The sequence below is a fragment of the Leucoraja erinacea genome, chromosome 6 (genome assembly GCF_028641065.1).
Source record: "Leucoraja erinacea ecotype New England chromosome 6, Leri_hhj_1, whole genome shotgun sequence".
Lineage (NCBI taxonomy): Eukaryota > Metazoa > Chordata > Chondrichthyes > Rajiformes > Rajidae > Leucoraja > Leucoraja erinaceus.
The window spans coordinates 3,819,815-3,847,651 of NC_073382.1; the positions used below are offsets into that span (position 1 = coordinate 3,819,815).

The 27,837-nt window shown below is 47.7% G+C and overlaps 1 protein-coding gene across 1 annotated transcript in view; it reads left to right on the top strand.

Moving 5' to 3' along the window:
- Positions 1-27,837, top strand: part of oca2 (oculocutaneous albinism II) — a 358,288-nt gene that overhangs the window by 131,979 nt on the left and 198,472 nt on the right. The window contains exons 12-13 of the mRNA XM_055636431.1: positions 4,185-4,241; positions 18,797-18,921. Coding sequence (XP_055492406.1) covers positions 4,185-4,241; positions 18,797-18,921 — 182 coding nt within the window. The remainder of the gene's footprint in view (positions 1-4,184; positions 4,242-18,796; positions 18,922-27,837) is intronic.

Genomic DNA, 27,837 nt, shown 5'->3' on the forward strand with positions numbered 1-27,837 from the left:
GGCTTTCGGTCCAAAACGTTGCCTATTTCCTTCGCTCCATAGATGCTGCTGCACCCGCTGAGTTTCACCAGCATTTTTGTGTACCTTCAATTTTCCAGCATTTGCAGTTCCTTCTTAAACACAAGTACTCATGGGGCATCTTGTTTAGCTTGAGCAAGTTGGGTCGAAAGGCCTGTTTCCGTGCTGCATGGCTCAATTAATCTATTTGGCCCACCGAGTCCGCTCCGACCAGCAATCCTTACACAGTAACACTAGCCTACACATACGAGAGACAATTTCCAACTATAACAAGCAAATTAATCTGCAAACCTGTAATGTCTTTGGAGTGTGGGAGGAAACCGAAGATCTCGGAAAAATCCCACGCAGGTCACGGGGTGAACGTACAAACAACAAGCAGACAGCAGACATAGTCAGGATCTCTGGCAACCCGGGTCTCTGGCACTCTAAGCGCTGTAATGCCCCTGTCCCGCTTAGGAAACCTGAACGGAAACCTCTGGAGACCTTGTGCCCCACCCAAGGTTTCCGTGAATCGCCAGAGGTTTTGGTCACTCGCCTGGAAAGCCTCGACCGCAGTGTGAGCTGCATATACTGACCACACACACACACACACACACACACACACACACACACACACACACACACACACACATACACACATACACACACACACACACACACACACACACACACACACACACACACACACACACACACACACACACACACACACACACACACACACACACACACACACACACACACACACACACACACACACACACACACACACACACACAACACACACACACACACACACACACACACACGTCACTTTAGAGAGCGCATAGGAGAGCGCAGGGAGGCAGGAGAGAAGGGGAGAGAGAAGGAGGATGGGGAGGGGGGCTGGGGGAGAGGAGGAGTGGAGACAATTTTAAGAAGTTTAATAAAGTTAGTGGGCATTTTACCTTCTGGCGGATCTTCAAGGTCCTGAAAACCAAAGATCCGACAGGATCTTTGCTGAAAACTCCAATGAGCCAATCAAAATGGCCGGCCAGCGAAGGAGATGGCCTTCGACTGCCTGTAAGTAAATAGCGACCCCACTCCACTGGCTTCGACCAAACAGCAACCTATTTTTAGTCGAGGCCGGTTTTGGTTTTTTTGAAATAATCGCAGGAACATAGAAGAAGCCTCGACTACGCGGAAACCACTTTCCACCATTAGGGAGAGTGACCAAAACCTCCGGGAACCTCACGGAAACCTTGGGTGGGGCACAAGGTCTCCAGAGGTTTCTGTTCAGGTTTCCGAAGTGGGACAGGGGCATAAGGCAGCAACTCAACTACTGCGCCACCATGCTGGCCATGTAGATGGTGAAGGAAGGATAATATATTTATCCATCAAAGGAATCTGTAGGAGGTATTGCTGACTCTACTTAGGATGTACTATCTAAACAACTGCTAATGTCTCATAAAGACAGCAACTATCATCAAGGACACTCACATAGAAACATAGAAATTAGGTGCAGGAGTAGGCCATTCGGCCCTTCGAGCCTGCACCGCCATTCAATATGATCATGGCTGATCACCACCTCGGCCTGGCTCTCATTTCACTGCTTCAGTCTGAAAACCGTGAGCACCAGATTCAAAGACAGCTTCTTCCCAACAACCATCAGGCACTTGAACACCATACAACACTGACCTCAACTATGAACTTTGGTTGCACTGAGGCCATAATTTTCCCCCCTCAAATACTGGGGTTATTAATTTATTGCTTTAATGTTTTTTTTAATATTATAACCATATAACCATATAACTGTATAACCATATAACAATTACAGCACGGAAACAGGCCATCTTGGCCCTTCAAGTCCGTGCCGAACACTTATTATAGAAACATAGAAACATAGAAATTAGGTGCAGGAGTAGGCTCTTCGGCCCTTCGAGCCTGCACCGCCATTCAATATGATCATGGCTGATCATCCAACTCAGTATCCCGTACCTGCTTCTCTCCATACCCTCTGATCCCCTTAGCCACAAGGGCCACATCTAACTCCCTCTTAAATATAGTCAATGAACTGGCCTCAACTACCCTCTGTGGCAGAGAGTTCCAGAGATTCACCACTCTCTGTGTGAAAAAAGTTCTTCTCATCTCGGTTTTAAAGGATGAATCCTTAAGCTGTGACCCCTTGCCTGGACTTCCCCAACATCGGGAGCAATCATCCTGCATCTAGCCTGTCCAACCCCTTAAGAATTTTGTAAGTTTCTATAAGATCCCCTCTCAATCTCCTAAATTCTAGAGAGTATAAACCAAGTCTATCCAGTCTTTCATAATAAGACAGTCCTGACATCCCAGGAATCAGTCTGGTGAACCTTCTCTGCACTCCCTCTATGGCAAAATTTCCTGCCTCAGATTTGGAGACCAAATCTGTATGCAATACTCCAGGTGTGGTCTCACCAAGACCCTGTACAACTGCAGTAGAACCTCCCTGCTCCTATACTCAAATCCTTTTGCTATGAAAGCTAACGACATCACACTTGCTGCACCTGCAACTTTCAATGAGTGGTGACTATGTTCACCTCAGGTCTCGCTGCAGCAGTTGGCCACCATTGAGATGATAGTCTGCTTTCCTACCACCAAAATGGAAACCTCAAAAACCGCATCTGGCCCACTCACCCCAATCCAAGTCAAAGCAACAGCTAACACTGCCCCCCAGCTTAGTGTCATCCGCAAACTTGGAGATATTGCCTTCAATTCCCTCATCCAGATCATTAATATATATTGTAAATAGCTGGGGTCCCAGCACTGAGCCTTGCGGTACCCCACTAGTCACTGACTGCCATTGTGAAAAGGACCCGTTTACTCCTACTCTTTGCTTCCTGTTTGCCAGCCAGTTCTCAATCCACATCAATACTGAACCCCCAATGCCGTGTGCTTTAAGTTTGTATACTAATCTCTTATGTGGGACCTTGCCGAAAGCCTTCTGGAAGTCCAGATACACCACATCCACTGGTTCTCCCCTATCCACGCTACTAGTTACATCCTCGAAAAATTCTAAAAGATTCGTCAGACATGATTTACCTTTCGTAAATCCATGCTGACTTTGTCTGATTTCACCACTTTCCAAATGTGCTGCTATCCCATCTTTAATAACTGACTCTAGCAGTTTCCCCACATTATCACATTATCTCTGTGTGTTGTGTTTATGGGGCTGTTATGCTGCTGCTGTAAGTAGGAAATTCATTGGTCCATTGTCAATACATATGACAATTAAATACCCTTGACTCTGAGGTGAAAATGGTACCAGCTGCGTTATAACTGATAACTTGCACAGGCATCTCAAATATCTTGAGGAAGAAAAACATGGGCATAAAGGTGACATAACTTCTGTTTCAAAATGTGTTCGGATAATGCCTTTGGCCAAAATTACTCTCCCTTGTATTTTTCCAGGAACCCGAGTGTTTTTTCCGAAGGGGGTCGACATCACATTTTTGATTAACAAGAGTTGAATGTTCACCTCATGGCCTTAGCAGCCCTTGATGATCCACCTACACACTAATGGAAATAAAAACCGTGGCAGAAATGAAGGAAAAAAAATCCCAGCCAGAATAATTTCATGTCAATTCAGTCAGGTTCGAGTAATTTCCGGATTTCATGGCAAGTTGGAAATGCTTCACAAGACACTTGACCCCACTTGATTCACACACACTGTTTGACCTATTGTTGGCTAATGGTGCAGATGAAATTATGGTTCATAGCATGGCGTGCTCAAAAGCAATCTCCGCTTGTTATTAGACTAGTTAGCTCACGCTTGTTCTGCCCGTAGCTGGTAATGAAAAAAAACGTAAGGTAAACTGACTTTAACGATGTGTAGGAAGGAACTGCAGATGCTGGCTTAAATCAAAGATGGACACAAAAATGCTGGAGTTGCTCAGCGGGACAGGCAGCATCTCTGGCGAGAAGGAATGAGTGATGTTTCGGGTCACGACCTTTCTTCAAGACATGTCTGAGACATCACCCGTTGCTTCTCTCCAGAGATGCATCCTGTCCCGCTGAGGTACACCAGCATTTTGCGTCTATCGTGACTTTCAGGATCGATGGTGAAAAATAAGAGAAAAAGTAATGAATGTTGAAAATGTAAACCTCAAAGCCAATATCCCTCCACTCACTCTGCTGCTTTTCTTTTTAAGATGATTTTGGTGGCAATATTTTCGGAGACTGGCTTTTTCGATTACTGTGCTGTTAAGGTGAGTGACGAAGTTTAATTTCCTTCTATTCCGATCAGAGGTGTGAAGCAATTATCTTCCTGCTTTGTGATGTATTTGGTAGCATGACCTTTCTAACAGTGAATGACAAATGAACCCCACTGTATACGGAATGTAATTCCGAATATGAAGGAATACCGTCCATATGTGATTTTAAATGAACATTTAAGGTAACGTTGGCAAGTTCATAGTTACAAAAGCTCACAGTAAGGTTGGGAGAAAATGTACACAAAGTGATTATTTGTGCATCATCGATCTCCAGCAATTGATTATAGTTGGATGAACATGCTCAGGCAAACAACTGGAGCGGTACAGTGGAGCTGCTGCTGCACAAAGCCAGAGACCCGGGTTCGATCCTGACCTCGGGTGCTGTCTGTGTGGAGTGTGCATGTTCCCCCCCGTGACGAAGTGGGTTTTTCTCCAGGCGCGCCGGTATCCTCCCTCATCCCACGGATATGCGGGTTTGTAGATTAATTCGCCTCTGTAAATTGCCCCCTGAGTGTAGGAAGCGGATTCCAAAATGGGATATCATGGAACTACGTGAGTGGGTGATTCCATAGTCGGCATGAACTCTGGGTCAAAGGGCCCGTTTCCCTACTGTATCTCTAAACTAAACTAAACTAAACTAAACCAAACCAAAGGGCAGCACTGTGGCCTAGCGGTAGAGCTACTGCCTTATGCCCCTGTCCCACTTAGCAAACCTGAACGGAAACCTCTGGAGACTTTGCGCCCCACCCAAGGTTTCCGTGCGGTTCCCGGAGGTTTTTTGTCAGTCTCCCTACCTGCTTCCACTACCTGCAACCTCCGGCAACGACCTGCAACCTCCGGGAACTGCACGGAAACCTTGTGTGGGGCGCAAAGTCTCCAGAGGTTTCCGTTCAGGTTTCCTAAGTGGGACAGGGGCATTACAGCGCCAGAGACCAAGGTTCGATCCTGACTATGGGTGCTTGTCTGTACAGATATTGTAACTTCTCCCCGTGCCCTGCGTGGGTTTTCTCCGAGATCTTCTGTTTCCTCCCACACTCCAAAGACGTACGGGATTGAAGGTTAATTGGCTTGGTGTAAATGTAAAATTGTCCTTAGTGTGTATAGAATAGTGTTCATGTGCGGAGATCAGGTGCTGGTTGGCGCGGATTCAGTGGGCTGAAGGGCCTGTTCCCACGCTGTATCTCGAAACTAAACTAAACTACTATTTGCAAAACAACTTAAACTATGCTTGGTCAAATGCTGGAGAATGCAGTTTCAACTTCATGGCAACATGCATGAATGCACCTTACATCGGGAGGTTAAATGCTTGCATATTACTGCTCATTCCATTCTGTAGATCAGATAACAAGTAATTCTGCACCAGTCAGTTTCTGGGCAACTCTTGATCTGTATGATTGAGTAAAATACATGACAAGTACGCTAGTGTGTCAGAAATGAGGACAGAATTCTAAATGGTGCAGAGTGGAACATCGCTGGCATTGAAATGTAATGCAGCAGGATCAGTAAATGGAGACCGCTCATGGGAGAAATGTATGACAGAACTTACTGCAAGTATGTTATTTATATTTCTTTCGAGCTTGCTTTTTTTCTGAATAGCATTTCTGATTACAGATAAATTGTTACATCCTGAATATGTGAACTGTATTGCATGAGGAGATGGCAACAAATGGTTTAAAGACCTCTTTCTCGGAAACATATACAGGTGCACAACCTTTTATCCGAAAGCCTTGGGACCAGACACTTTTCGTAATTCAGAATTTGTCGGTCTTCGGAATGGAAATTTTTTAGCGTAGATTTTAATGGCTGGCTCAGTGGTAGAGTGCTCGGCTCATATCCGCAAGGTCGCGAGTTTGCGCCTTGATCCCGGCAGTTCCTCGGTCGCGAGTTTGAGTCTTCAATGTAGTTTTTCTTGCAGAATAAATGTCTGTATGAAATGCAGTGTGTTGAATGAATTCCTGAATTTGTAAATGTGACCGCAGCATTGAATCACCTCTCGCACTCATGTCACCCTAGCGGGGCTACATGCAGTGTAGGAGAGGTGTACTGACTGTGTGGGCAGAACTTTGGAAGTGATTGCCCACCAGTCTAAAACGCCGCTGTGTCTCCCTGTCCCTGGGATAGCAGGGGGCGATCAAACAGCACAATACCCTCACCTTTCACCCCACCAGCCGTCACATACAAAAAATAATCCTCCATCAGTTTCGCCACCTCCAACGTGACCCCACTACTCGCCACATCTTCACATCTCCCCCCATATCTGCCTTCCGCAAAGACCGCTCCCTCCATAACTCCCTTGTCAATTCTTCCCTTCCCTCTCGGTCCACCCCCTCCCCGGGCACTTTCCCTTGCAACCGCAAGAGATGCAACACTTGTCCTTTTACCTCCCCCCTCGACTCCGTTCAAGGACCCAAGCAATCGTTCCAGGTGCGACAGAGGTTTACCTGCATCTCTTCCAACCTCATCTATTGCGTCCGCTGCTCTAGATGTCAGCAGATCTATATCGGTGAGACCAAGCGGAGGTTGGGCGATCATTTCGCCGAACACCTCCGCTCGGTCCGCAATAACCAAGCTGACCTCCCGGTGGCTCAGCACTTCAACTCCCCCTCCCACTCCGCCTCCGATCTCTCTGTCCTGGGTCTCCTCCATGGCCACATCGAGCAGCACCGGAAATTGGAGGAACAGCACCTCATATTCCGTTTGGGGAGTCTGCACCCCGGGGGCATGAACATCGAATTCTCCCAATTTTGTTAGTCCTTGCTGTCTCCTCCCCTTCCTCAGCTCCCCTGCTGTCTCCTCCCACCCTCCAGCCTTCTCTCTACTCCTCCTTTTCCCTTTCTTGTCCCCACCCACCCCCACCCCCGATCAGTCTGAAGAAGGGTTTCGGCCCGAAACGTTGCCTATTTCCTTCGCTCCATAGATGCTGCTGCACCCGCTGAGTTTCTCCAGCTTTTCTGTGTAACCAGCACAATACCCCCCTCCCCCTCCAACTCCAGAGGAATCCGCTCCCCGATGGGCCGCTACGGCGACAAGTGGCAGTTTGCCCACAGCCCGAGCTGCGCCACCCCAAGAACAAGACGTACCTTGCACACCATCAGCTTCTGCCCCTACGTGTTCCTCTGGAGTTGGAGCGGGGCTGGGCTGGAGTTGCTGCTGGCGGCTGTGAGTCTCTGGGATCTCCGTGCTTGCAGTGGGCCTGGGGGTCGGTGTCCCGTTGGTCCTGACGTCTCCGGCCACCCCCCTGGACTGGAGCTGAGACTGGGAACTGTACCGCCCTTGCCCCCTCCCTCTGCATGGGGATTTAGTTCCCCTTTCTTCGAGCACCGACCGGAGGTTCCGCTGTCACCTCTGCGGGCCGCCCTCCGTGAACGTCTTCAAGGACCTTTCTTCAAGGACCGAAAAAAATGTCCGCTATTCGGGGGTTTTCGTTATTTGGATCTTCGGATAAAAGGTTGTGCACCTGTAATGCAGTTGGGTATTTAGTTTAGTTTAGTTTAGATATACAGAAAAAGGCCCTTTAGCTCACCGAGCAGGGGCGGAAAACCCGGGGGGGCCCGAGGGGACATGTCCCCCCCCCCCATGTTTTGATAGGTGGGGGACACCCCCCCAAGTTTTTGTCGTCAGGATTTTAAAACCCAGTCAAATCTCCGCTTTCCGCGAGATAGTGGAGGTGGGACTTCTGACAATGGGGGCGGGACATGATGATTCGGTGCGATGATTGGAGGAGTGAGGAGTGGGGGTGGGGGGACTGAGGATAGAGTGCGGTGATTGGAGGAGGGAGACGTGACACAGACCTGCGCCTCATCTACAGCCAGGATCGATCCCGGCCGGGTCTCCGGCGCTGTCCCGTCCCCACCCGAGTGCCCCCCCCCCCCCCCCCCCCCCCCCCGAGGGTGGCCAGAGAGGTCGGCAGTCAGACACGACCTGTACCCCCAGGCCCACAGCCAGCGCAGAGAAGCAGCGCTAAACCCAGCTCAACTCTGCCTGTCCCGCCAGGTGAACCTGCCTGGGCTTGCGGGAAATATGGCCAGCGCGGAGAAGCAGCGCTGGTGTCCCATCAGTCCTGGCAGGGCTGTAGGTTAACCTGGCGAGACAGGCAGAGTTGAGCTGCATTTAGCACAGGATTGAGCCTCCGAAGCCTCGCGCACGTGTGTGTGAGTGTGCACATGCGCGCGCGCGGCTGCCAAACAATTGTGTGTCCCCTGTCCCCCGCCCCCTCCATATTTTGATAGCGTGTTCAGTGCCTGCGCACCGAGTCCACCGATCAGCGCTCCCCGCACATTAACACTGCCCTACACACACTTGGGGACAATGTTTACGTTTATACATTTATACCAAGCCAATTTAACCACAATGTCTTTGAAGTGTGGGAGAAAACTGAAGAAAACCCACGCAGGTCATGGGGAGAACGTACAAACTCCATACAGACAAACTCCCGTAGTCAGGATCGAACCCGGGACTCAGGCGCTGTCAGGCAGTAGCTCTGCCTCTGCTTCACTGTGCTGCCCCTAATGGAAAAGTCCCCGTTGAGATATTACTGGAGTAAACAGATATGCATCAGTCTGAAGAAGGATCCTGACATGAAATATCACCTATCCCTGTTCGCCAGGGATGCTGTCCGACCCGCTGACTTACTCCAGCACTTTGTACCTTGCTTTGTAAACCAACATCGACAGTTCCTTGTTTCCACAATAAACATGCATTTATAGGTTCGGGCAGCACAACAACACAGCTGGTCATAGAAACATAGAAACATAGAAAATAGGTGCAGGAGGAGGCCATTCGGCCCTTCAAGCCAGCACCTCATTGGTCGAGTCAATATGATGGGGTGCTCGCTCATCCCATTGCTTATGTCACCTGGCGTAACATTGGCTGAAGGACTGTGGTGTAAGCCACACCTTTGTGAAGGAAGGCCGACATTATGACAAATGGCTGGAAGGCCCCCATGGGAAATCCAACACAGCAGACTGGCAATTCTAAACCTGTATGACTGTGTTTAAGAACATAGACAGAGACAGCTTACAATTGTAGCTCCAGATCATGAAAAGTCCCTTTGTTCTCCAGCAATGTTGTGTCAACAAGCAAAGTGTAACTTTTAGTCTAATTTATAATTTTTGAGTCATGTGAGTAAATGATTAGTCTCAAATTAAATCAATCTTCTCTGCTAACACGGAGATAGACACAAACAGCTGGAGTAACTCGACGGGTCAGGCAGCATCCCTGGAGAAAAGAAATAGGTCGAGACCCTTCTTCAGACAGAGCCGACCCGAAACGTCACCTATTCCTTTTGTCCGGAGATGCTGCCTGCCTTGCTGAGTTACTCCAGTTTTTTTGTACCTATCTTCGGTTTAAACCAGCATCTGCAGTTCCTAACACATCCGTAGACCCTGCATTCCCTGCCACAGAGGGTAGTTGAGGCCAGTTCATTGTCCCTGTGGCTAAGGGGATCAGGGGGTATGGAGAGAAGGCAGGTTCTATAGATCCCATGATCATATTGAATGGCGGTGCAGGCTCGAAGGGCCGAATGGCCTACTCCTGCACCTAATTTCTATGTTTCTAAATGTGGCATTAAATCATATCTGCTTCTGCCAGCTCCCATGCCAGCTTGATACAGGCACTCTGTGTAAAAAAGACTTGGCTTAAAAATCTCCTTTAAACCTTCCTCCTCTCACCTACACTTGCGCCTTCTATGTATTTGATATATCCACCTTGGGGGGAAAAGGGCTCTAGCTATCTACCCCGTTTACATCTCAATCTCTATCTCAAATCCAGGCTGACTGTTCTTAATAAGTCTTCACTTTTCCAAATGGGAGTAAATCCTGCCCCTAAGAATCTTCTCCAAATGTTTCCCTGCCACTGATCCACAGCTAATTGCCTGGAAGTAAGTGGAAACAAATTCAGTGTTAACTTTTAATAAGGAATTGAATATCTATTTGAATCATTTGCTAGACTATGGGTTAGAGTGGGACTACATGAATAATTAATTGCTCTTTCAGAAATGGCTGAATGGTCATTTTTGTTGTAAAATTTTGACTTTTAAAATAATACTATAAAGGCACCATGAGGAAACCAGGGGGATAAACAATCTCATTCTCATTTTCCTTCATCATTCTCTTGGTCATGAGCCCACTCCTTATGCCCCTGTCCCACTTAGGAAACCTGAACGGAGACCTCTGGAGACTTTGCGTCCCACCCAAGGTTTCCGTGCGGTTCCCGGAGATTTTTGTCAGTCTCCCAACCTGCTTCCACTACCTGCAACCTCCGGCAACCACCTGCAACCTCCGGGAACCGCACGGAAACCTTTGGTGGGGCGCAAAGTCTCCAGAGGTTTCCGTTCAGGTTTCCTAAGTGGGACTGGGGCATTAGATTATTGAACAATATTAATTCTGCATAATCCTATCCCTCTGACATTTCCACACACATATTGCTAATTTCATCTCATTTACTAATATGCGTTTAAAAATTAATGATATTCATGCAGAGTTAATATTTTTGGCGATAATGTATGTGGCATCGTAGATTATGAGGATGATAGGCTTTGGGTACAAGGACAGCTAACTGAACGTGCAAAGATATGGCAAAAATAATATAATGTAGGCAAGTTGAAAGGCATCCACTTTACTAGGAGGAAGAGAAAGACAGAATATACTTTAAAGTGGGTAAAACTTGTAGGTAGAAGACATTCAGAGGTTATCCATGTAAGCTATTCAATAAAATGTTGAAAATACTCTTGCATCTTGCATTTGTGGAATTGAAAGACACAGCCAGGAAACATATAAGATTGTTAAGGGCTTGGACACACTAGAGGCAGGAAACATGTTCCCGATGTTGGGGGAGTCCAGAATCAGGGGCCACAGTTTAAGAATAAGGAGTAAGCCATTTAGAATGGAGACGTGGAAACACTTTTGCTCACTGAGAGTGGCGAGTCTGTGGAATTCTCTTCCTAGGAGGGCGGTGGAGGCAGGTTCTCTGGATGCTTTCAAGAGAGAGCTAGATAGGGCTCTTAAAAATAGTCAGGGGATATGGGAAGAAAGCAGGAACAAGGTACTGATTGGGGACGATCAGCCATGATCACATTGAATGGCGGTGCTGGCTAGAAGGGCCAAATGGCCTACTGCACCTATTGTCTATTGTCTAACACACCCTTCAGCCCATCGAATCCACACTGATCATATTAGTTATACGTTATCTCACTTTACCATCTACTGCCACATTAGGGGCAATTTACAGCCCAACTAACCTACAAAGCTGCACGTCTTTTGGATGTGGGAGGAAACCGGAGCACCGGGAAGCATCGCACGCAGTCCACTGAGAAAACGTGCAAAGTTCACACAGACAGCACCCGAGGGGAGGGGAGGATCGAACCAGGGTCTCTGGCGCTGCAAGGCAGCAACTCTACCAGATGCATCACACCTGAACATTTCCCGTTCCAATTTTATCCCAGATTCCAAGGATGTGGTAGTTTAATTGGCTATTGTAAATTGCCCCTCTGGTGTTGGTGACTAATGGTATCTGGAGAGATCTCGACCGAAGGAACTTGGTCTGGAGAATCAGCCCTACCCCACGCAACAGGCCTCTAGGTTTGCATTCTCTGCTAGATCGTTACATTTTACACTTTAGGGATACAACGTGTAAACAGGCACTTCGTCCCACAGAGTTTGCACTGACCTGCGATCATCCCGTACACCAACATACCAATGGACAATTTCTTTACAACTTACCGAAGCCAATTAACCTACAAACCTGAAGATAGATAAAAATGCTGGAGAAACTCAGCGGGTGAGGCAGCATCTATGGAGCGAAGGAGTAGGTGACGTTTCGGGTCGAGACCCTTCTTCGGACTGATGTGGGGGTGGGAAGAAGAAAGGAAGAGGCGGAGACAGTGGGCTGTGGGGGAGCTGGGAAGGGGAGGGGAATGAGGGAGAAAGCAAGGACTACCTGAAATTGGAGAAGTCAATATTCATACCGCTGGGGTGTAAACTGCCCAAGCGAAATATGAGGGGGTGCTCCTCCGGCTGAGTTTCTCCAGCATTTTTATCTATCTTTGATTTTTCCAGCATCTGCAATTCCTTCTTAAACCTACAAACCTGTACGTATTTGGAGTGTGGAAGGAAACCAGAGCACCTGGTGAAAACTCATGCGATCACAGGGAGAACATACAAACTCTGTACAGACAGCACCCGTAGTCAGGATCCAATCCGGGTCCCTGGCGCTTTAAGGCAGCAACACTACTGCTGCGCCACTGTGTTATCCCAGTTTGGGGATCAGAGAATTAAAATCCAATTAACATTAAGATCCTTCCTATTAAATGTGGCCTCGTTTCAGAGATTGCCACGTTAGTGTTATCTTTTCTCATTATCTATTGTGCTTCAATGTGCACTCCACTCACTCATAAAGCCTCACCAGAGTAGGCTTCCATTTGATAATTTCCATCAATGATGTGTGACCTAACTTGTTACAGAGAATGCCTTGACTCATACTCGGATGATCAATTTGCTCATCAATGAACTTGTTGCTAATCAACACCCTCATCGGAAAGTTTGTTTGTTTGTGTGTTGCTATCTCTGCACAACGCTAATCAATCTCAGTTCTTCATTATATGAATGAATTTCCAAATGATGAAACCTTCCCTTGAGTGACCCCCCTTTGTCTTTCCAGTGCTGTTCCTGTTTCCTGCTTCTCTTTCAATCGCTGTGTGTACCCAATTCTCCCATTCTCCTGTCCCTCTTCCCTCACTCCCACAACCCACCCCCATCCCATTAATCATTGACCATTGACCTTGTTACTTGCTCTACAGATGCTGGCTGACCCGATGACTGTGATTGCCAGTCATGGTTTACTTTTGTAAACTCTATCACAAGTACATGCTTATCTTTTTTTAGTTTAATTTGGAGATACAGCGGGGAAACAGGCCCTTCAGCCGCCTGAGTCCACGCCGACCAGCGATCCCCGCACATTAACACTATCGTATCCTCACTAGCGACTATTTACCATTACGCCAAGCCAGTTAACCTACAAACCTGTATGACTTTGGAGTGTGGGAGGAAACCGGAGATCCTGGCGAAAACCCACGCAAGACACGGAATCGGTAGGCGGCGCGGCTCTGGCCAGCAGCGGCCTCTGCAGCCTGTCCGCGTTTTTATTATTTTTGTCTGTGTTTTTATGTAGTGTTTGTTATTTTATGTTGGGGTGTGTGTGTGGGGGGGATGGGGGGGGGGGGTGGGAGGGGGGGGGAAACTGTTTAAATCTCTCCCTGCACTGGAGACCCGACCTTTTCTCTTCGGGTCTCAGTCGTCGTTGAGGCCGCAACGAGGAGCGGCCTCCAACAGGAAGAGACCGGGGACTCAGGTGTCGACTCACCGTTGCCGTCGCGGAGCTGGCCGAGTCCGGAGCGGTGGAGGAGCGCTGCTGCTGCTGATGCTGTTGCTGCTGCTGCTGCTGCTGCTGCTGCTGCTGCTGCTGCTGCTGCTGCTGCCGAGAGTCGGAGGCTCTCTACAGGTCTGTGGACGACGGCGTCGGGAGCCCACGGCTCCCTGGGGGGAGACCGCTTTTCGGGGCTTCTGCGGCGGCGACTTCTCCCGCCCGAGTTGCGGGGTCGAAGAGCTCCTGGAGCGGGGCCTGACACCACTGCCCCGCGCGGCTGGAATGGCCGCGGACTCTGCGAGCGCACACCGGGGGCTCCAACATCAAGACCCGGTGTGCGACCTCGCACCACCCGGCGTGGCTTTAATGGCCGCGGGACAATCGCCATCGCCAGCCGGGGGCTATGACTTTGACTCTGACATCGGGGGGGGGGGAGAGTGCAGTGGAGAGATAAGTTTATTTGGCCTTCCATCACAGTTATGTGATCGATGTTTATGTTAAATGTAATTATGTTGTGTCTGGGGTCTATTTGTGTGTAATGTATGGCTGCAGAAACGGCATTTCGTTTGGACCTCCAGGGGTCCAAATGACAATTAAATTGACTTGACTCTTGACTCTTGACTCTTGAGAACGTACAAACTCTGTACAGACAGCACCCGTGGCCAGGATCGAACACAGGTCTTTGGCGCTATAAGGCAGCAACTCTACCACTGCGCCACCATGCCGCCGTAATCGGAAGTAGTTATTTCTTTTACGGTATTTCCTAAACAATGATATTTCCGAGCTGGGTATGCTTTAACGTGAAAGCGAAAAGCAAACATTACATTAAAGTTAGTTTTGAATTCAGGGGTGGCTTGGCTTACGATTAATTGGGATCTGCTTATCAGCGGCTTACTTTGGTTCAATTCCAAATCATTTCTTCATATAATTAGATGGCCACAGGGGGAAGAAAAGTAATCAAAAAACAATGACATCATTGTAATGTAACTGGTTATAAAACAAAGAGATGGCCAAAAGCAAAATATGGATGAATTGTAATTTTTTCTTTCATTCCCTGATGAATAAATTACTGACACTTTTAGAGCACTGGAAGACCCAACACATTACAGAACTTTGCCAATGGTACAGATATTCCTGCCATTTGGCACATGCACGCCCAGTTGATTAAACATTTTTCCTTGTGCCTCACACTGAAAATGCTTGGGTCTTTCTGGACCAAAGTGGTTTGGGTCTCCAGTTTAGTTTAGTTTAGTGATGCAGTGCGGAAACAGGCCCTTCGGCCCACCCAGTCCACACTGACCAGCGATCCCCACACCTTAACATTATCATAGAAACATAGAAAATAGGTGCAGGAGGAGGCCATTCGGCCCTTCGAGCCAGCACCACCATTCATTGATCATGGCTGATCGTCCCCTATCAATAACCCGTGCCTGTCTTCTCCCCATATCCCTTGATTCCACTAGCCCCTAGAGCTCTATCTAACTCTCTCTTAAATCCATCCAGTGATTTGGCCTCCACTGCCCTCTGTGGCAGGGAATTCCATAAATTACAACTCTCTGGGTGAAAAAGTTTTAAATGACCTCCCCTTTATTCTAAGACTGTGGCCCCTGGTTTTGGACTCGCCCAACATTGGGAACATTTTTCCTGCATCTAGCTTGTCCAGTCCTTTTATAATTGTATATGTTTCTATAAGATACCCCCTCATCCTTCTAAACTCCAGTGAAGGATTCAGATTCAGATTCAACTTTAATTGTCATTGTGAGTGTACAGTACAGAGACAACAAAATGCATTTAGCATCTCCCTGGAAGAGCGACATAGAATATGATTTGAATAAATATTTACATTAGCATATATACAGACATAGTGTTTTTCCTGTGGGAGGAGTGTTCGGGGGAGGGGGGGGGGGGGGGTGATTGGCAGACACCGAGGTACGTTGTTGAGTAGAGTGACAGCCGCCGGGAAGAAGCTGTTCCTGGAGCTGCTGGTTCGGCAACGGAGAGACCTGTAGCGCCTCCCGGATGGTAGGAGGGTAAACAGTCTATGGTTGGGGTGAGAGCAGTCCTTGGCGATGCTGAGCGCCCTCCGCAGACAACGCTTGCTTTGGACAGACTCAATGGAGGGGAGTGAGGAACCGGTGATGCATTGGGCAATTGATACAGTTGGTAAGGATGCTCTCGATGGTGCAGCGGTAGAAGTTCACCAGGATCTGAGGAGACAGATGGACCTTCTTCAGTCTCCTCAGGAAGAAGAGACGCTGGTGAGCCTTCTTGATCAGAGTAGAGGTATTGTGGATCCAAGAGAGGTCACCGGAGATGTTGACTCCCAGGAACCTGAAGCTAGAAACACGTTCCACCTCCGTCCCATTAATGTGGATGGGGGTGTGCGTGCCGCCCCTGGACTTCCTGAAGTCTACAATCCTTGGTCTTCTTGGAGTTAAGGGCCAGGTTGTTGTCAGCGCACCATGCTGCTAAGTGCTGGACCTCCTCCCTGTAGGCCAACTCATCGTTGTTGCTGATGAGGCCAATCACCGTTGTATCATCTGCATACTTGATGATGGTGTTAGTACCATGTACAGGTGTGCAGTCATAGGTGAAGAGGGAGTAGAGGAGGGGGCTCAACACACAGCCCTGTGGAACGCCGGTGTTCAGGGTGAGGGTTGAAGAGGTGTGCTTGTCTAACCTCACAGACTGGGGTCTGTTGGTTAGAAAGTCCAGTATCCAGTTGCAGAGGGAGGGGTCGATGCCCAGGTTACCGAGTTTGGTGATCAGTTTTGATGGTATAATGGTGTTGAATGCTGAGCTGTAATCGATGAACAGCATTCTTATGTAAGTGTCTCTGTTGGCGAGGTGGGAGAGGGCGGAGTGAAGTGCCGTTGAGATGGCATCCTCCGTACTCCTGTTATTGCGGTAGGCAAACTGATAGGGATCCAGTGTGGGGGGTAGGCAGCTTTTGAGGTGTGTCAGGACCAGCCTCTCGAAGCACTTGGAGATGATGGGGGTAAGTGCAACTGGGCGGAAGTCGTTGAGGCTTGCCGCAGTGGTGTGTTTTGGCACTGGCACGATGGAGGTGGCTTTAAGGCACGTGGGGACAACTGCTTGGGCAAGTGACAGGTTGAAGATGTCAGTCCAGACGTCTTTCAGCTGCGCAGCACAGGCGATGAGCACGCGCCCGGGGATGCCATCAGGGCCAGCAGCCTTACGTGCATTAGTCCTACTCAGTGCCACGTACACGTCGTAGGGGGTGAGTGTGAGGGGTTGGTGATCGGCAGGGAGCACAGCCTTGATGGCTGTCTCTAGATTGTCCCTGTCGAAGCGGCCATAGAAGTGATTAAGCTCCTCAAGGATGATCGGTATCCTACACATACCGGGGCCAATTTACACTTATACCAAGCCAACGCCTTTGGAGTGTGGGAGGAAACCGAAGATCTTGGAGAAAACCCACGCAGTTGTTGTACAGTTGTACATTTCTTCACTAGGTTTAGTGGAAAAATCCAACTTGCAAATGTGAGAGATTTAATGAGATGGGAGGGGCGATTCACAGCGAGCTGCTGTTTAGCATGGTTAAGGGTAGTGCATTGCAAATCACCCAGCAACGCCTGTTCCTTCTGATATCAGTCATAATATTCATAATCCAAATTTATTAGCCAAGTATGTTTTGCAACATACGGGAATTTGGTTTGCCATACAGTCAAACCAAAAAAAAGCTATAAGACACACAACTAAATAAAAATTTGGCATAAGCATCCAGCACTGCAGCTCCTCCCCATTCCCCACTGTGATGGAAGGCAATAAAGTCTAATCTTCTTTCCTCCTTTCCTCCCGCGGTCGGGGGATTCGAACCATCCGTGGCCGGCGATTGAGCTCCCGCGTCGGGGCGGTCGAATTCCTGCCGCTCTGAGTTCCCGAAATCGGTCGCTAACCAGGACCGTGAGCTCCGTAATGTTAAAATCCGCAGGTTGGAGCAACAAAGGCCGACCACTGGCAAAGGGATCGCACGCTCCGAGATGTTGAGGTCCACCGGCTCCACGGTTTTGGAGCTCTAGAAGTCCCAACAAGAGGCCGCCAGCTCCACGATGTTGGGCTTCAGTGCGGACGGAGATACGACACGCGGGCATTGCCACTTTTCATTTCACTGCACATCTCGTATGCGTATGTGACAAATAAACTTGACTTGACTTGACATGAGAAAAGCTCCCCCCCACCCATCCGCCCCCACATAAAACAAAACTAAAGATAAATTAAAACATACGTTTTACAAACTAAAAACACAAAGAGGGGAAAAGACGAACAAAGACCGTTCGCGAGGCAGCCATCATGCGGAGGGAGCCCCTTGGTGATATCTGATCCTCGCCACTTTGCTAAGTAATCTGCTGCGATAATAACAGTAACCACATAAACATGCTGTTTATATAGAGATAAAATATAGCTTAATAAACAAGACATCTAATTAGAGCATGTTGAAGACCAGACATCAGTTATGAATGTTTTTAATCATATTTTGACTTTACCTCTGGGATTGCAATACGATGTTCTCTAGCAAGTGATATATATAATAGATAGAAGGAACTGCAGGTGCTGGTTTACACAAAGTGCTGGAGTAAGTCAACGGGATAGTAAGTCTCTGCCACAGAAGGTAGTTGAGGCTAGTTCATTGGCTATATTTAAGAGGGAGTTAGATGTGGCCCTTGTGGCTAAAGGGATCAGGGGGTATGGAGAGAAGGCAGGTACAGGATACTGAGATGGATGATCAGCCATGATCATATTGAATGGCGGTGCAGGCTCGAGGGGCCGAATGGCCTACTCCTGCACCTATTTTCTATGTTTCTCTGATAGGCAGCATCTCTGGAGAACATGGATAGGTGACATTTCAGGTCGGGACATTTCTTCGGACATATTGCCAATTTAAGTTATGTGAAATCACATGGAATTTTAAAAAACTCAGTCAGAAGATAAATTTTTATGTTATGTCTATAGGATGTACTTTTTTAATAAGAAAATAAATAATTAAATATTTTACACTACAAAAGCTTTATGGTTTTTTTTTCATATACTGAATGTTCCAAGATACTTCAGTGAATTAATGTACTCAATATCTAGTAAGTTTAAAAGTAAGTTAAATTAAAAAAAAAAACTACATTGAATAAAGCAGCCATTTATTTTTCTGCATTGAAAACCTTATTGTTTTCCAGGCTTACCAGCTATCCAGAGGAAGAATCTGGCCCATGATCATCATTCTGTGTCTCATTGCGGCCATTCTTTCAGCCTTCCTGGACAATGTCACCACGATGCTTATCTTCACGCCAGTAACCATACGGTAAGTAAGGACATTCTTGCCATAGAGGGAGTACAGAGAAGGTTCACCAGACTGATTCCTGGGATGTCAGGACTTTCATATGAAGAAAGACTGGATAGACTCGGCTTGTATTCGCTAGAATTTAGAAGATTGAGAGGGGGGATCTTATAGAAACTTATGAAATTCTTAAGGGTTTGGACAGGCTAGATGCAGGAAGATTGTTCCCGATGTTGGGGAAGTCCAGAACAAGGGATCATAGTTTAAGGATAAAGGGGAAATCTTTTAGGACTGAGATGAGAAAAACATTTTTTACACAGAGAGTGGTGAATCTCTGGAATTCTCTGCCACAGAATGTAGTTGAAGCCAGTTCATTGGCTATATTTAAGAGGGGGTTAGATGTGGCCCTTGTGGCTAAAGGGATCAGGGGGTATGGAGAGAAGGTAGATACAGGATACTGAGTTGGATGATCAGCCATGATCATATCGAATGATGGTGCAGGCTCGAAGGGCCGAATGGCCTACTCCTGCACTTATTTTCTATGTTTCTATGTTTCTATGTTTGCGCTGTACTGTTGTGGTTGGGAACAATATCTTTCCTGAGAAGAGGCAATTAAAAATTGCATTGGCTAGCAACATAACAAATTATTCCCAAGGTGCAGAGCTACAATCAGCCCACTAAGAGGACTCGGTGTCTTAGCTGTTAGCGCTGATGCCGCATATTTCAAGGGTTCCACGTTCGAACCTAACCTCTGGTGTCATCTGGTGGAAGTTGCAGGTCTTCAGATGGCTGCTCCAGGTTCCTCCCACTTTCCCCAAAACATGCTAGTAGCTTAATTGAATTGAATTGAATTGAATACATTTTATTAGTCAAATATGTCTACATACAAGGAGTTTGCCTTGGTGCTTTGCTCGCAAGCAACAACACGATATACAGTGGATAATTAAAAATAAAACATTATAATTTAAACTTATGAAGAATGAAATTAAATACCAGGGCAAAAGGAGGCTACAGACTTTTGGTTGTTGAGTAGAGCAACTACTCGTTGGAAAAAAGCTGTTTTTATGTCCGGCTGTGGCGGCTTTGACTGTCCGGAGTCGCCTTCCAGAGGGAAGTGATTCAAAGAGTTTGTGGCCAGGGTGAGAGGGGCAGAGATGATCTTACCCGCTCACTTCCTGGCCCTTGCAGTGTACAGTTCATCGATGGAGGGAAGGTTGCAGCCAATAACCTTCCCGGCTGATTGAACGATTCGCTGCAGTCTCCGAATGTCATGCTTGGTGGCTGAGCCAAACCAGACCATGATGGAGAAGGTGAAGACAGACTCTATGATGGCCGTATAGAATTGGACCATCATTGCCTGTGGCAGAAAACAGCTTTTTTTGCCACAAGCTGATTGTGTTTGAATTTGCTACTCTTAATTGTTCCTATTGTAGAAGAATCATCGGGGGCAGTGGTGGCAGTGAATGGGGATATGAGAGAAAGTATATTTAAGTAGGGGAATGGGAATGGTCTGAGAGCCTACATTGACATGATGGGTCGGATAAACTCCTTCGATTTCTCATGTAAGAAGATATGGGAAATATAAATGCACATGGCAGGCCAAAGCCTACACAATTACAATTAGTTGCAAATAACCATATAACCATATAGCAATTACAGCACGGAAACAGGCCATCTCGACCCTTCTAGTCCGTGCCGAACACGTATTCTCCCCTAGTCCCATATACCTGCGTTCAGACCATAACCCTCCATTCCTTTCCCGTCCATATAACTATCCAATTTATTTTTAAATGATAAAGACGAACCTGCCTCCGCCACCTTCACTGGAAGCTCATTCCACACAGCTACCACTCTCTGAGTAAAGAAGTTCCCCCTCATGCTACCCCTAAACTTCTGTCCCTTAATTCTCAAGTCATGTCCCCTTGTTTGAATCTTCCCTACTCTCAGTGGGAAAAGCTGATCCACGTCAACTCTGTCTATCCCTCTCATCATTTTAAAGACCTCTATCAAGTCCCCCCTTAACCTTCTGCGCTCCAAAGAATAAAGCCCTAACTTGTTCAACCTTTCTCTGTAACTTAGTTGCTGAAACCCAGGCAACATTCTAGTAAATCTCCTCTGTACTCTCTCTATTTTGGAGAAAGAGGTTTCACCAAAGGTAGTTGCCTAAATCAATGGGTTTTGATGGCTTGGAAAATATGGGTGTTTTAGTTATTTTAACATAGAAACATAGAAAATAGGTGTAAGAGGCCATTCGGCCCTTCGAGCCAGCACCGCCATTCATTGTGATCATTGCTGATCGTCCTCTATCAATAACCCGTCCCTGCCTTCTCCCCATATCCCTTGACTCCACTAGCCCCTAGAGCTCTATCTAACTCTCTCTTAAATCCATCCAGTGACTTGGTCTCCACTGCCCTCTGTGGCAGAGAATTCCATAAATTCACAACTCTCTGGGTGAAAACGTTTTTTCTCACCTCAGTCTTAGATGACCTCCCCGTTATTCTAGTTTTAGTTTTGAGATACAGCACGGAAACAGGCTCTTCGGTTCCTCCGAGTCCAAACCGACCGGTGATCCCCATACATTAACACTGTCTTACACATACTGGAGCAAATTTACAATTATCCCAAGCCAATTAACCTACAAACCTGTATGTCTTTGGAGTGTGGGAGGAAACGGAAGATCTCGAAGAAAACTCACGTGGGTCGCAGGAAGAACGTACAAACTCCATAAAGGCAGCACCGGTTGTCGGGTCTCTGGCGCTGTAAAGCAGCACCTTTACTGCTGTGCCACCATGCTTGATTATGTTGGCTGCGTATAGATGGAGTTGGGAGGGATGGGAGGTTGGTTTGTACGATGTACTAGGCTATTTCTCTGTAGTTTTTTTCTGGTCTTGAGCAAAGCAATTGCCACATCAAGTTGTTATGCAACCCGATAGGATGCTTCCTATGGTTCAGTTGCAGAAATCGGTAAGAGTCATTGGAGACATGCTGAATTTCCTTAAGGGCCTGTCCCACCAGCATGCGATTGCACGCGTCTAGCGCGACCAAACGTGGTGGCTTGAGGCGTGCGGCCTTGCGGGACCGGTCCCACTTCCAACCGCGGAGGCGTCTGGAGTTGTGCGGGGCTGGTCCTGACATCATAGTCACCAATCAGCTGGGCAGGAGGCGGGCCGACTGAATTTGTACGTCGCACGGCGTCGGACGGTGATGTCATGACGCAACGGTACGCCGGACGGTGACATCATCGCGCAACGCCACGCGCTAGGCATACACCGTCAAGACACTGCGAACTCCCGTCGAGGCGCTGCGTACGGCCTCAATGCGGCTGAGGGCCGACAGGCTGTCGCGCGGGATTTTCGGACATTGCAAGATTTTTGGAGCCCCGCGCGATGTCGGGACCAGCCCCGCAAAACTTCATACGCCTCCGCCGATCGAAGTGGGACCGGCCCCGCGAGGTCGTACGCCTCAAGCGACCACGTTTGGTCGAGCTAGACGCATGCTATCGGGCGGAGAGAGCTGGAGGAAAGGAGGGGCAGGACCAGGCCTGGCAGGTAGAAGGTGGATACAGGTGACTGGGGCTCTTGTGATAAGCAGGCAAATGGTTGGTTAGAGATGAAAAGACAGAATTGTGGCGGGGCTGCCTTGCAGCTGCGGAAAGCTCGTTCAATCCGTCGTTGTCTTTTCTTTTTTTGTTTTCTTTTTGTCCCGTTTCAGTTTATTTTGGTTTGTTGGATCGTGTATGTGTGGGGGCGGGGGGGAGAAGCTTGTTTTTGGTCTCTTCCTTCGGGGGGGATGCGACCTTTCTTGTCGTATCCCCACTGAGGCCTAATGGTGGAGTTGGCGGCCTCCAACGGGTACAGACCTCAAGGCTCCGGAGGCAGAGCCAGGACTTACTTACCATCGCGAAGCTGGCCGACTTTGGGGCTGTGGCGGTGTTCCAGCGACCCGACTTTGGCGCTGTGGTGGCGTTGCGGCAGCGGCGACCCGACTTCGGAGCCCCGGAGGCTCGGCCGCGGGCCCGGTGGACGATAGCGTCGGGAGCTCGCAGGTCACAGGTTGGTGACCTGTTTTTACGGGGCTCCCGCAACAACAGCTTCGTCCGCTGGAATGGAGGGCGGCAGCTTTAACCGCCCCAGGCCGCGGAGTTTGTGGAGTTCAGATTCAGCCGCGGGACTTACTTACCATTGGAGGCCTGGATCGCCTCAGCGCAGAGGGAGAGCAAGGAGGGAAGAGTCAAGGACTTCGGGACTTTTGCCTTCCATCACAGTGAGGAGGTGCCTTGTGGACTCACTGTGGTGGATGTTAAACTGTGTTGAGTGAGTGTGTGTTTTGTTTATTATTTTACGTTATTCTATGTTATGACTGCAAGGTTAAAATCCATTTTGTTGTGAAGCTACTGTAAATTAGGTGCCAAGCCTGACAAATATGATCATGGCTGATCATCCAACTCAGAATCTATATCCCCTAGCCACAAGGGCCACATCTAATCCCTAATCTAGCGAGACAAAAGGTTCCATTGTGTGAAAAAAGTTCTTCTCATCTCGTTTTAAAGCAAAAGCTGTGACCCCTGTGGAAACATCGGGGAACTCTGATGAAACCCTTAAGAAAGAAAGTAGGTGCAAGGGAAGAAATAGGTGAGAGTCCAGGTGGAGTAAAGGGGAGGGGGGAGGGAAGGAGGGGTAGGGGTGGGGTTTAAGTTACCTGCAATAGGAGAATTCAATGCTCATACCGATGGATGGTAAACAACCCAAGCGGAATATGAGGCGCTGTTCCTCCACTTTGTGTGTGGTCGCACTCTGGCAATGGAGGAGTCCCAGGACAGAAAGGTCAGTAAAGGAATGGGAAGAGGCATTAAAATAACAGTCGGGAGAACCTGTAGGCCTTGGTGGGCCAATGCACAAGTGTTTGGAGAAATAGTCGCCGAGTCTACGCTCGGTTTCGTCGATACAGGGGGTGAAACTGTGGACATGCTGGAGTTATTTTAGAGCTTCTGTACCTTGGAGTCTGTTGAGCTAATTCTGGAGGAGGTAGCTGCACAAAGAGCAGGATTTCCCAGAGTGCATTCCTGCTTGTGTGTCCTTGTGGTTTGTATCATGGCCACTTCCTTTTAGTTTAGTTTAGAGATACAACACGGAAACAGGTTCTTCGGCCCACCGAGTCCGCACCGACCAGTGATGAGCGTGCACCAACACCATCTTACACATTAACAATTCATCATCATCGGCGGTCACTCGAAACAAGTATGACTGTCCTCTCATGGAGGACGCCTGTGCGTGACTTTGTTTAACGTGGGGAGACTGGTGCACAGACAGCCACCCCACGGTCCTTGACAGATCTGGGTCAGGATCCAGTGGCATGGAGTCCAAGACGACCGGAGACCCTTTTCTGCTGCAGCCTTCATCCGCCTTCCCAGCCGTTGTGACGCTCCACTAAGGTCAGCCATCGTCCTCCGCCTGTTCCACCGTTGAGGTCTTGGTTGGATTGCTCTTTGCCAGAGACCTCCCCCTCGACCTTACCGCCATGGGTGGCCCTACCAGGAGTATAGCTCCAGACGGCATCGCTCTCAGGATTTCAGGACCACACACGCTTCTCCACCACGACAAGGTGACAATCCACGGAGAAGATTTTTACTCTTTACTCTTTACTCAGAGAGTGGTGGCTGTGTGGAATGAGCTTCCAGTGGAGGTGGTGGAGGCAGGTTCGTTTTTATCATTTAAAAATAAATTGGATAGTTATATGGATGGGAAGGGAATGGAGGGTTATGGTCTGAGCGCAGGTATATGGGACTAGGCGAGATTATGTGTTCGGCACGGACTAGAAGGGTCGAGATGGCCTGTTTCCGTGCTGTCATTGTTATATGGTTATAAGACATTTACAAATATACCAAGCGAATTAGCCTACAATCCTCGACGTCTTTGGAGAGTGGGAGGAAACTGAAGATCTCGGAGAAACCCCACACAGGTCACCGGGAGAATGTACAAACTCCGTACGGACAAGTACCCGTAGTCAGGATCGAACCTGGGTCTCTGGCGCTGTCAGGCAGTAGCTCTACCACTATGCCACCGTGCTGCCTCTTAAATCCATCATTAAATCCACTGAGAGAGGAATTAATTCCTGGTCCCAAGGGCTAGTGTATACGGGACTGAGGATATTGGTGGGATATGCGCTCAGCCCCGAACATTTGTTCCAGAGACTTTAGCTAATAAATTCCCGAGGAGATGAGTACTACTGTGGATGATATTTGCACTGGTTTCGCACTGGGACCAAAGAACAAATTCTCCCTATTGTTTTTTTTTTGCTGGCAGTTGTATAGAAACGCCACAATGTTGTCTCATCAGATTTAATAAGATTTAATGTTCATCTTTTCCCCAAGTGAAAGGAATCTAATCAAAACTCGACTCAGCCTTAATATAATCTAAATATTAAACAAAAACTAATGCCTTTGAGAATATTATTTCCATTTAGAAGGATGTGGTCATTTCACAAAACTAATAAAGCAAAGATTTTGGCAGTGTGCATTGCTTCAGTTCTTCCCGTACATGAAATGAGGTGGAAGCTCTTCAAAATAATGTGCATGCAATTTCCTTGCATTATCTGTAACTGCACAAACAAATACATTGATGTCGAGGTGACTCAGAATCATTACCTCCATCACAATCAGCAATAGTTACTGTAACTGCTGTCTATGTTACTTATGCCATTGAAATATTATCCCACTTTTCATGAAAGGAGCGAGAGAGAAAATGAGGAATTACAGACCAGTTAGCCTGACTTCGGTGGTGGGAAAGATGCTGGAGTCAATTATTAAAGAGGTAATAATGGGGCGTTTGGATAGCAGTGAAAGGATTAGTCCAAGTCAGCATGGATTTATGAAAGGGAAATCATGCTTGACTAATCTTCTGGAATTTGTGGAGGATGTGACAAGTAAAATGGATGAAGGGGAGCCAGTGGAATTAGTATTTCTAGACTTTCAGAAAGCCTTTGATAAGTTTCCCGCACGGGAGACTGGTAACTAAAATTAGAGCACATGGTATTGGGGGTAGGGTGTTGACATGGATCGAAAATTGGTTGGCAGACCGGAAGCAAATAGTAGGAGTGAACGGATCCTTTTCAGAATGGCAGGCAGTGGCGAGTGGAGTGCCGCAAGGCTCGGTGTTGGGGCCACAACAGTTTACCATATATATTAATGATTTGGAAGAGGGAATTAGGAGCAACACTAACAGGTTTGCGGATGACACAAAGCTGGGTGGCAGTGTGAACTGTGAAGAGGATGTTAGGAGGTTGCAGGGTGACTTGGACAGGTTGAGTGAGTGGGCAAATGCGTGGCAGATGCAGTATAATATAGATACAATGTGAGGCTATCCACTTTTGCGGCAAAAACAACAGGGCAGATTATTATCTCAATGGGGTTAGGTTAGGTAAGGGGGAGGTGCAGCGAGACCTGGGTGTCCTTGTACACCAGTCACTGAAAGTTGGCTTACAGGTACAGCAGGCAGTGAAGAAAGCTAATGGAATGTTGGCCTTCATAACAAGAGGATTTCAGTATAGGAGTAAATAGGTCTTCTGCAGTTGTATAGGGCTCTGGTAAGACGACATCTGGAGTATTGTGTACAGTTTTGGTCTCCTAATTTGAGGAAGGACATCCTTGTGATTGAGGCAGTGCAGCATAGATAGAAACATAGAAACATAGAAATTAGGTGCAGGAGTAGGCCATTCGGCCCTTCGAGCCTGCACCGCCATTCACTATGATCATGGCTGATCATCCAACTCAGTAGCCCGTACCTGCCTTCTCTCCATACCCCTTGATCCCCTTAGCCACAAGGGCCACATCTAACTCCCTCTTAAATATAGCCAATTAACTGGCCTCAACTACCCTCTGTGGCAGAGAGTTCCAGAGATTCACCACTCTCTGTGTGAAAAAAAGTTCTTCTCATCTCGGTTTTAAAGGATTTCCCCTTATCCTTAAGCTGTGACCCCTTGTCCTGGACTTCCCTAACATCGGGAACAATCTTCCTGCATCTAGCCTGTCCAACCCCTTAAGAATTTTGTAAGTTTCTATAAGATCCCCTCTCAATCTCCTAAATTCTAGAGAGTATAAACCAAGTCTATCCAGTCTTTCTTCATAAGACAGTCCTGACATCCCAGGAATCAGTCTGGTGAACCGTCTCTGCACTCACATGTCATGCAGAACTTGAGATAGTCCCTCTATGGCAATAATGTCCTTCCTCAGATTTGGAGACCAAAACTGTACGCAATACTCTAGGTGTGGTCTCACCAAGGCCCTGTACAACTGCAGTAGAACCTCCCTGCTCCTATACTCAAATCCTTTTGCAATGAAAGCTAACATACCATTCGCTTTCTTTACTGCCTGCTGCACCTGCATGCCTACCTTCAATGACTGGTGTACCATGACAGCCAGGTCTCGCTGCATCTCCCCCTTTCCCAATCGGCCACCATTTAGATAATAGTCTGCTTTCCCGTTTTTGCCACCAAAATGGATAACCTCACATTTATCCACATTATACTGCATTCACGAGATTGATCCCTGGGATGGCGGGATTGTCATATGAGGAAATATTGAAAAGACTAGGCTTGTATTCACTGGAGTTTAGAAGGATGAGGGGAAGATCTTAAAAGAAACATATAAAATTATAAAAGGACTGGACAAGCTAGATGCAGGAAAAATGTTCCCAATGTTGGGTGAGTCCAGAACCAGGGGCCACATCCTTAGAATAAAGGGGATGTCATTTAAGACTGAGGTGAGAAAAAACTTTTTCACCCAGAGAGTTGTGAATTTGTGGAATTCCCTGTCACAGAGGGCAGTGGAGGCCAAATCACTGGATGGATTTAAGAGAGAGTTAGATAGAGCTCTAGGGGCTAGTGGAGTCAAGGGATATAGGGAGAAGGCAGGCACGGGTTATTGATAGGGGACGATCAGCCATG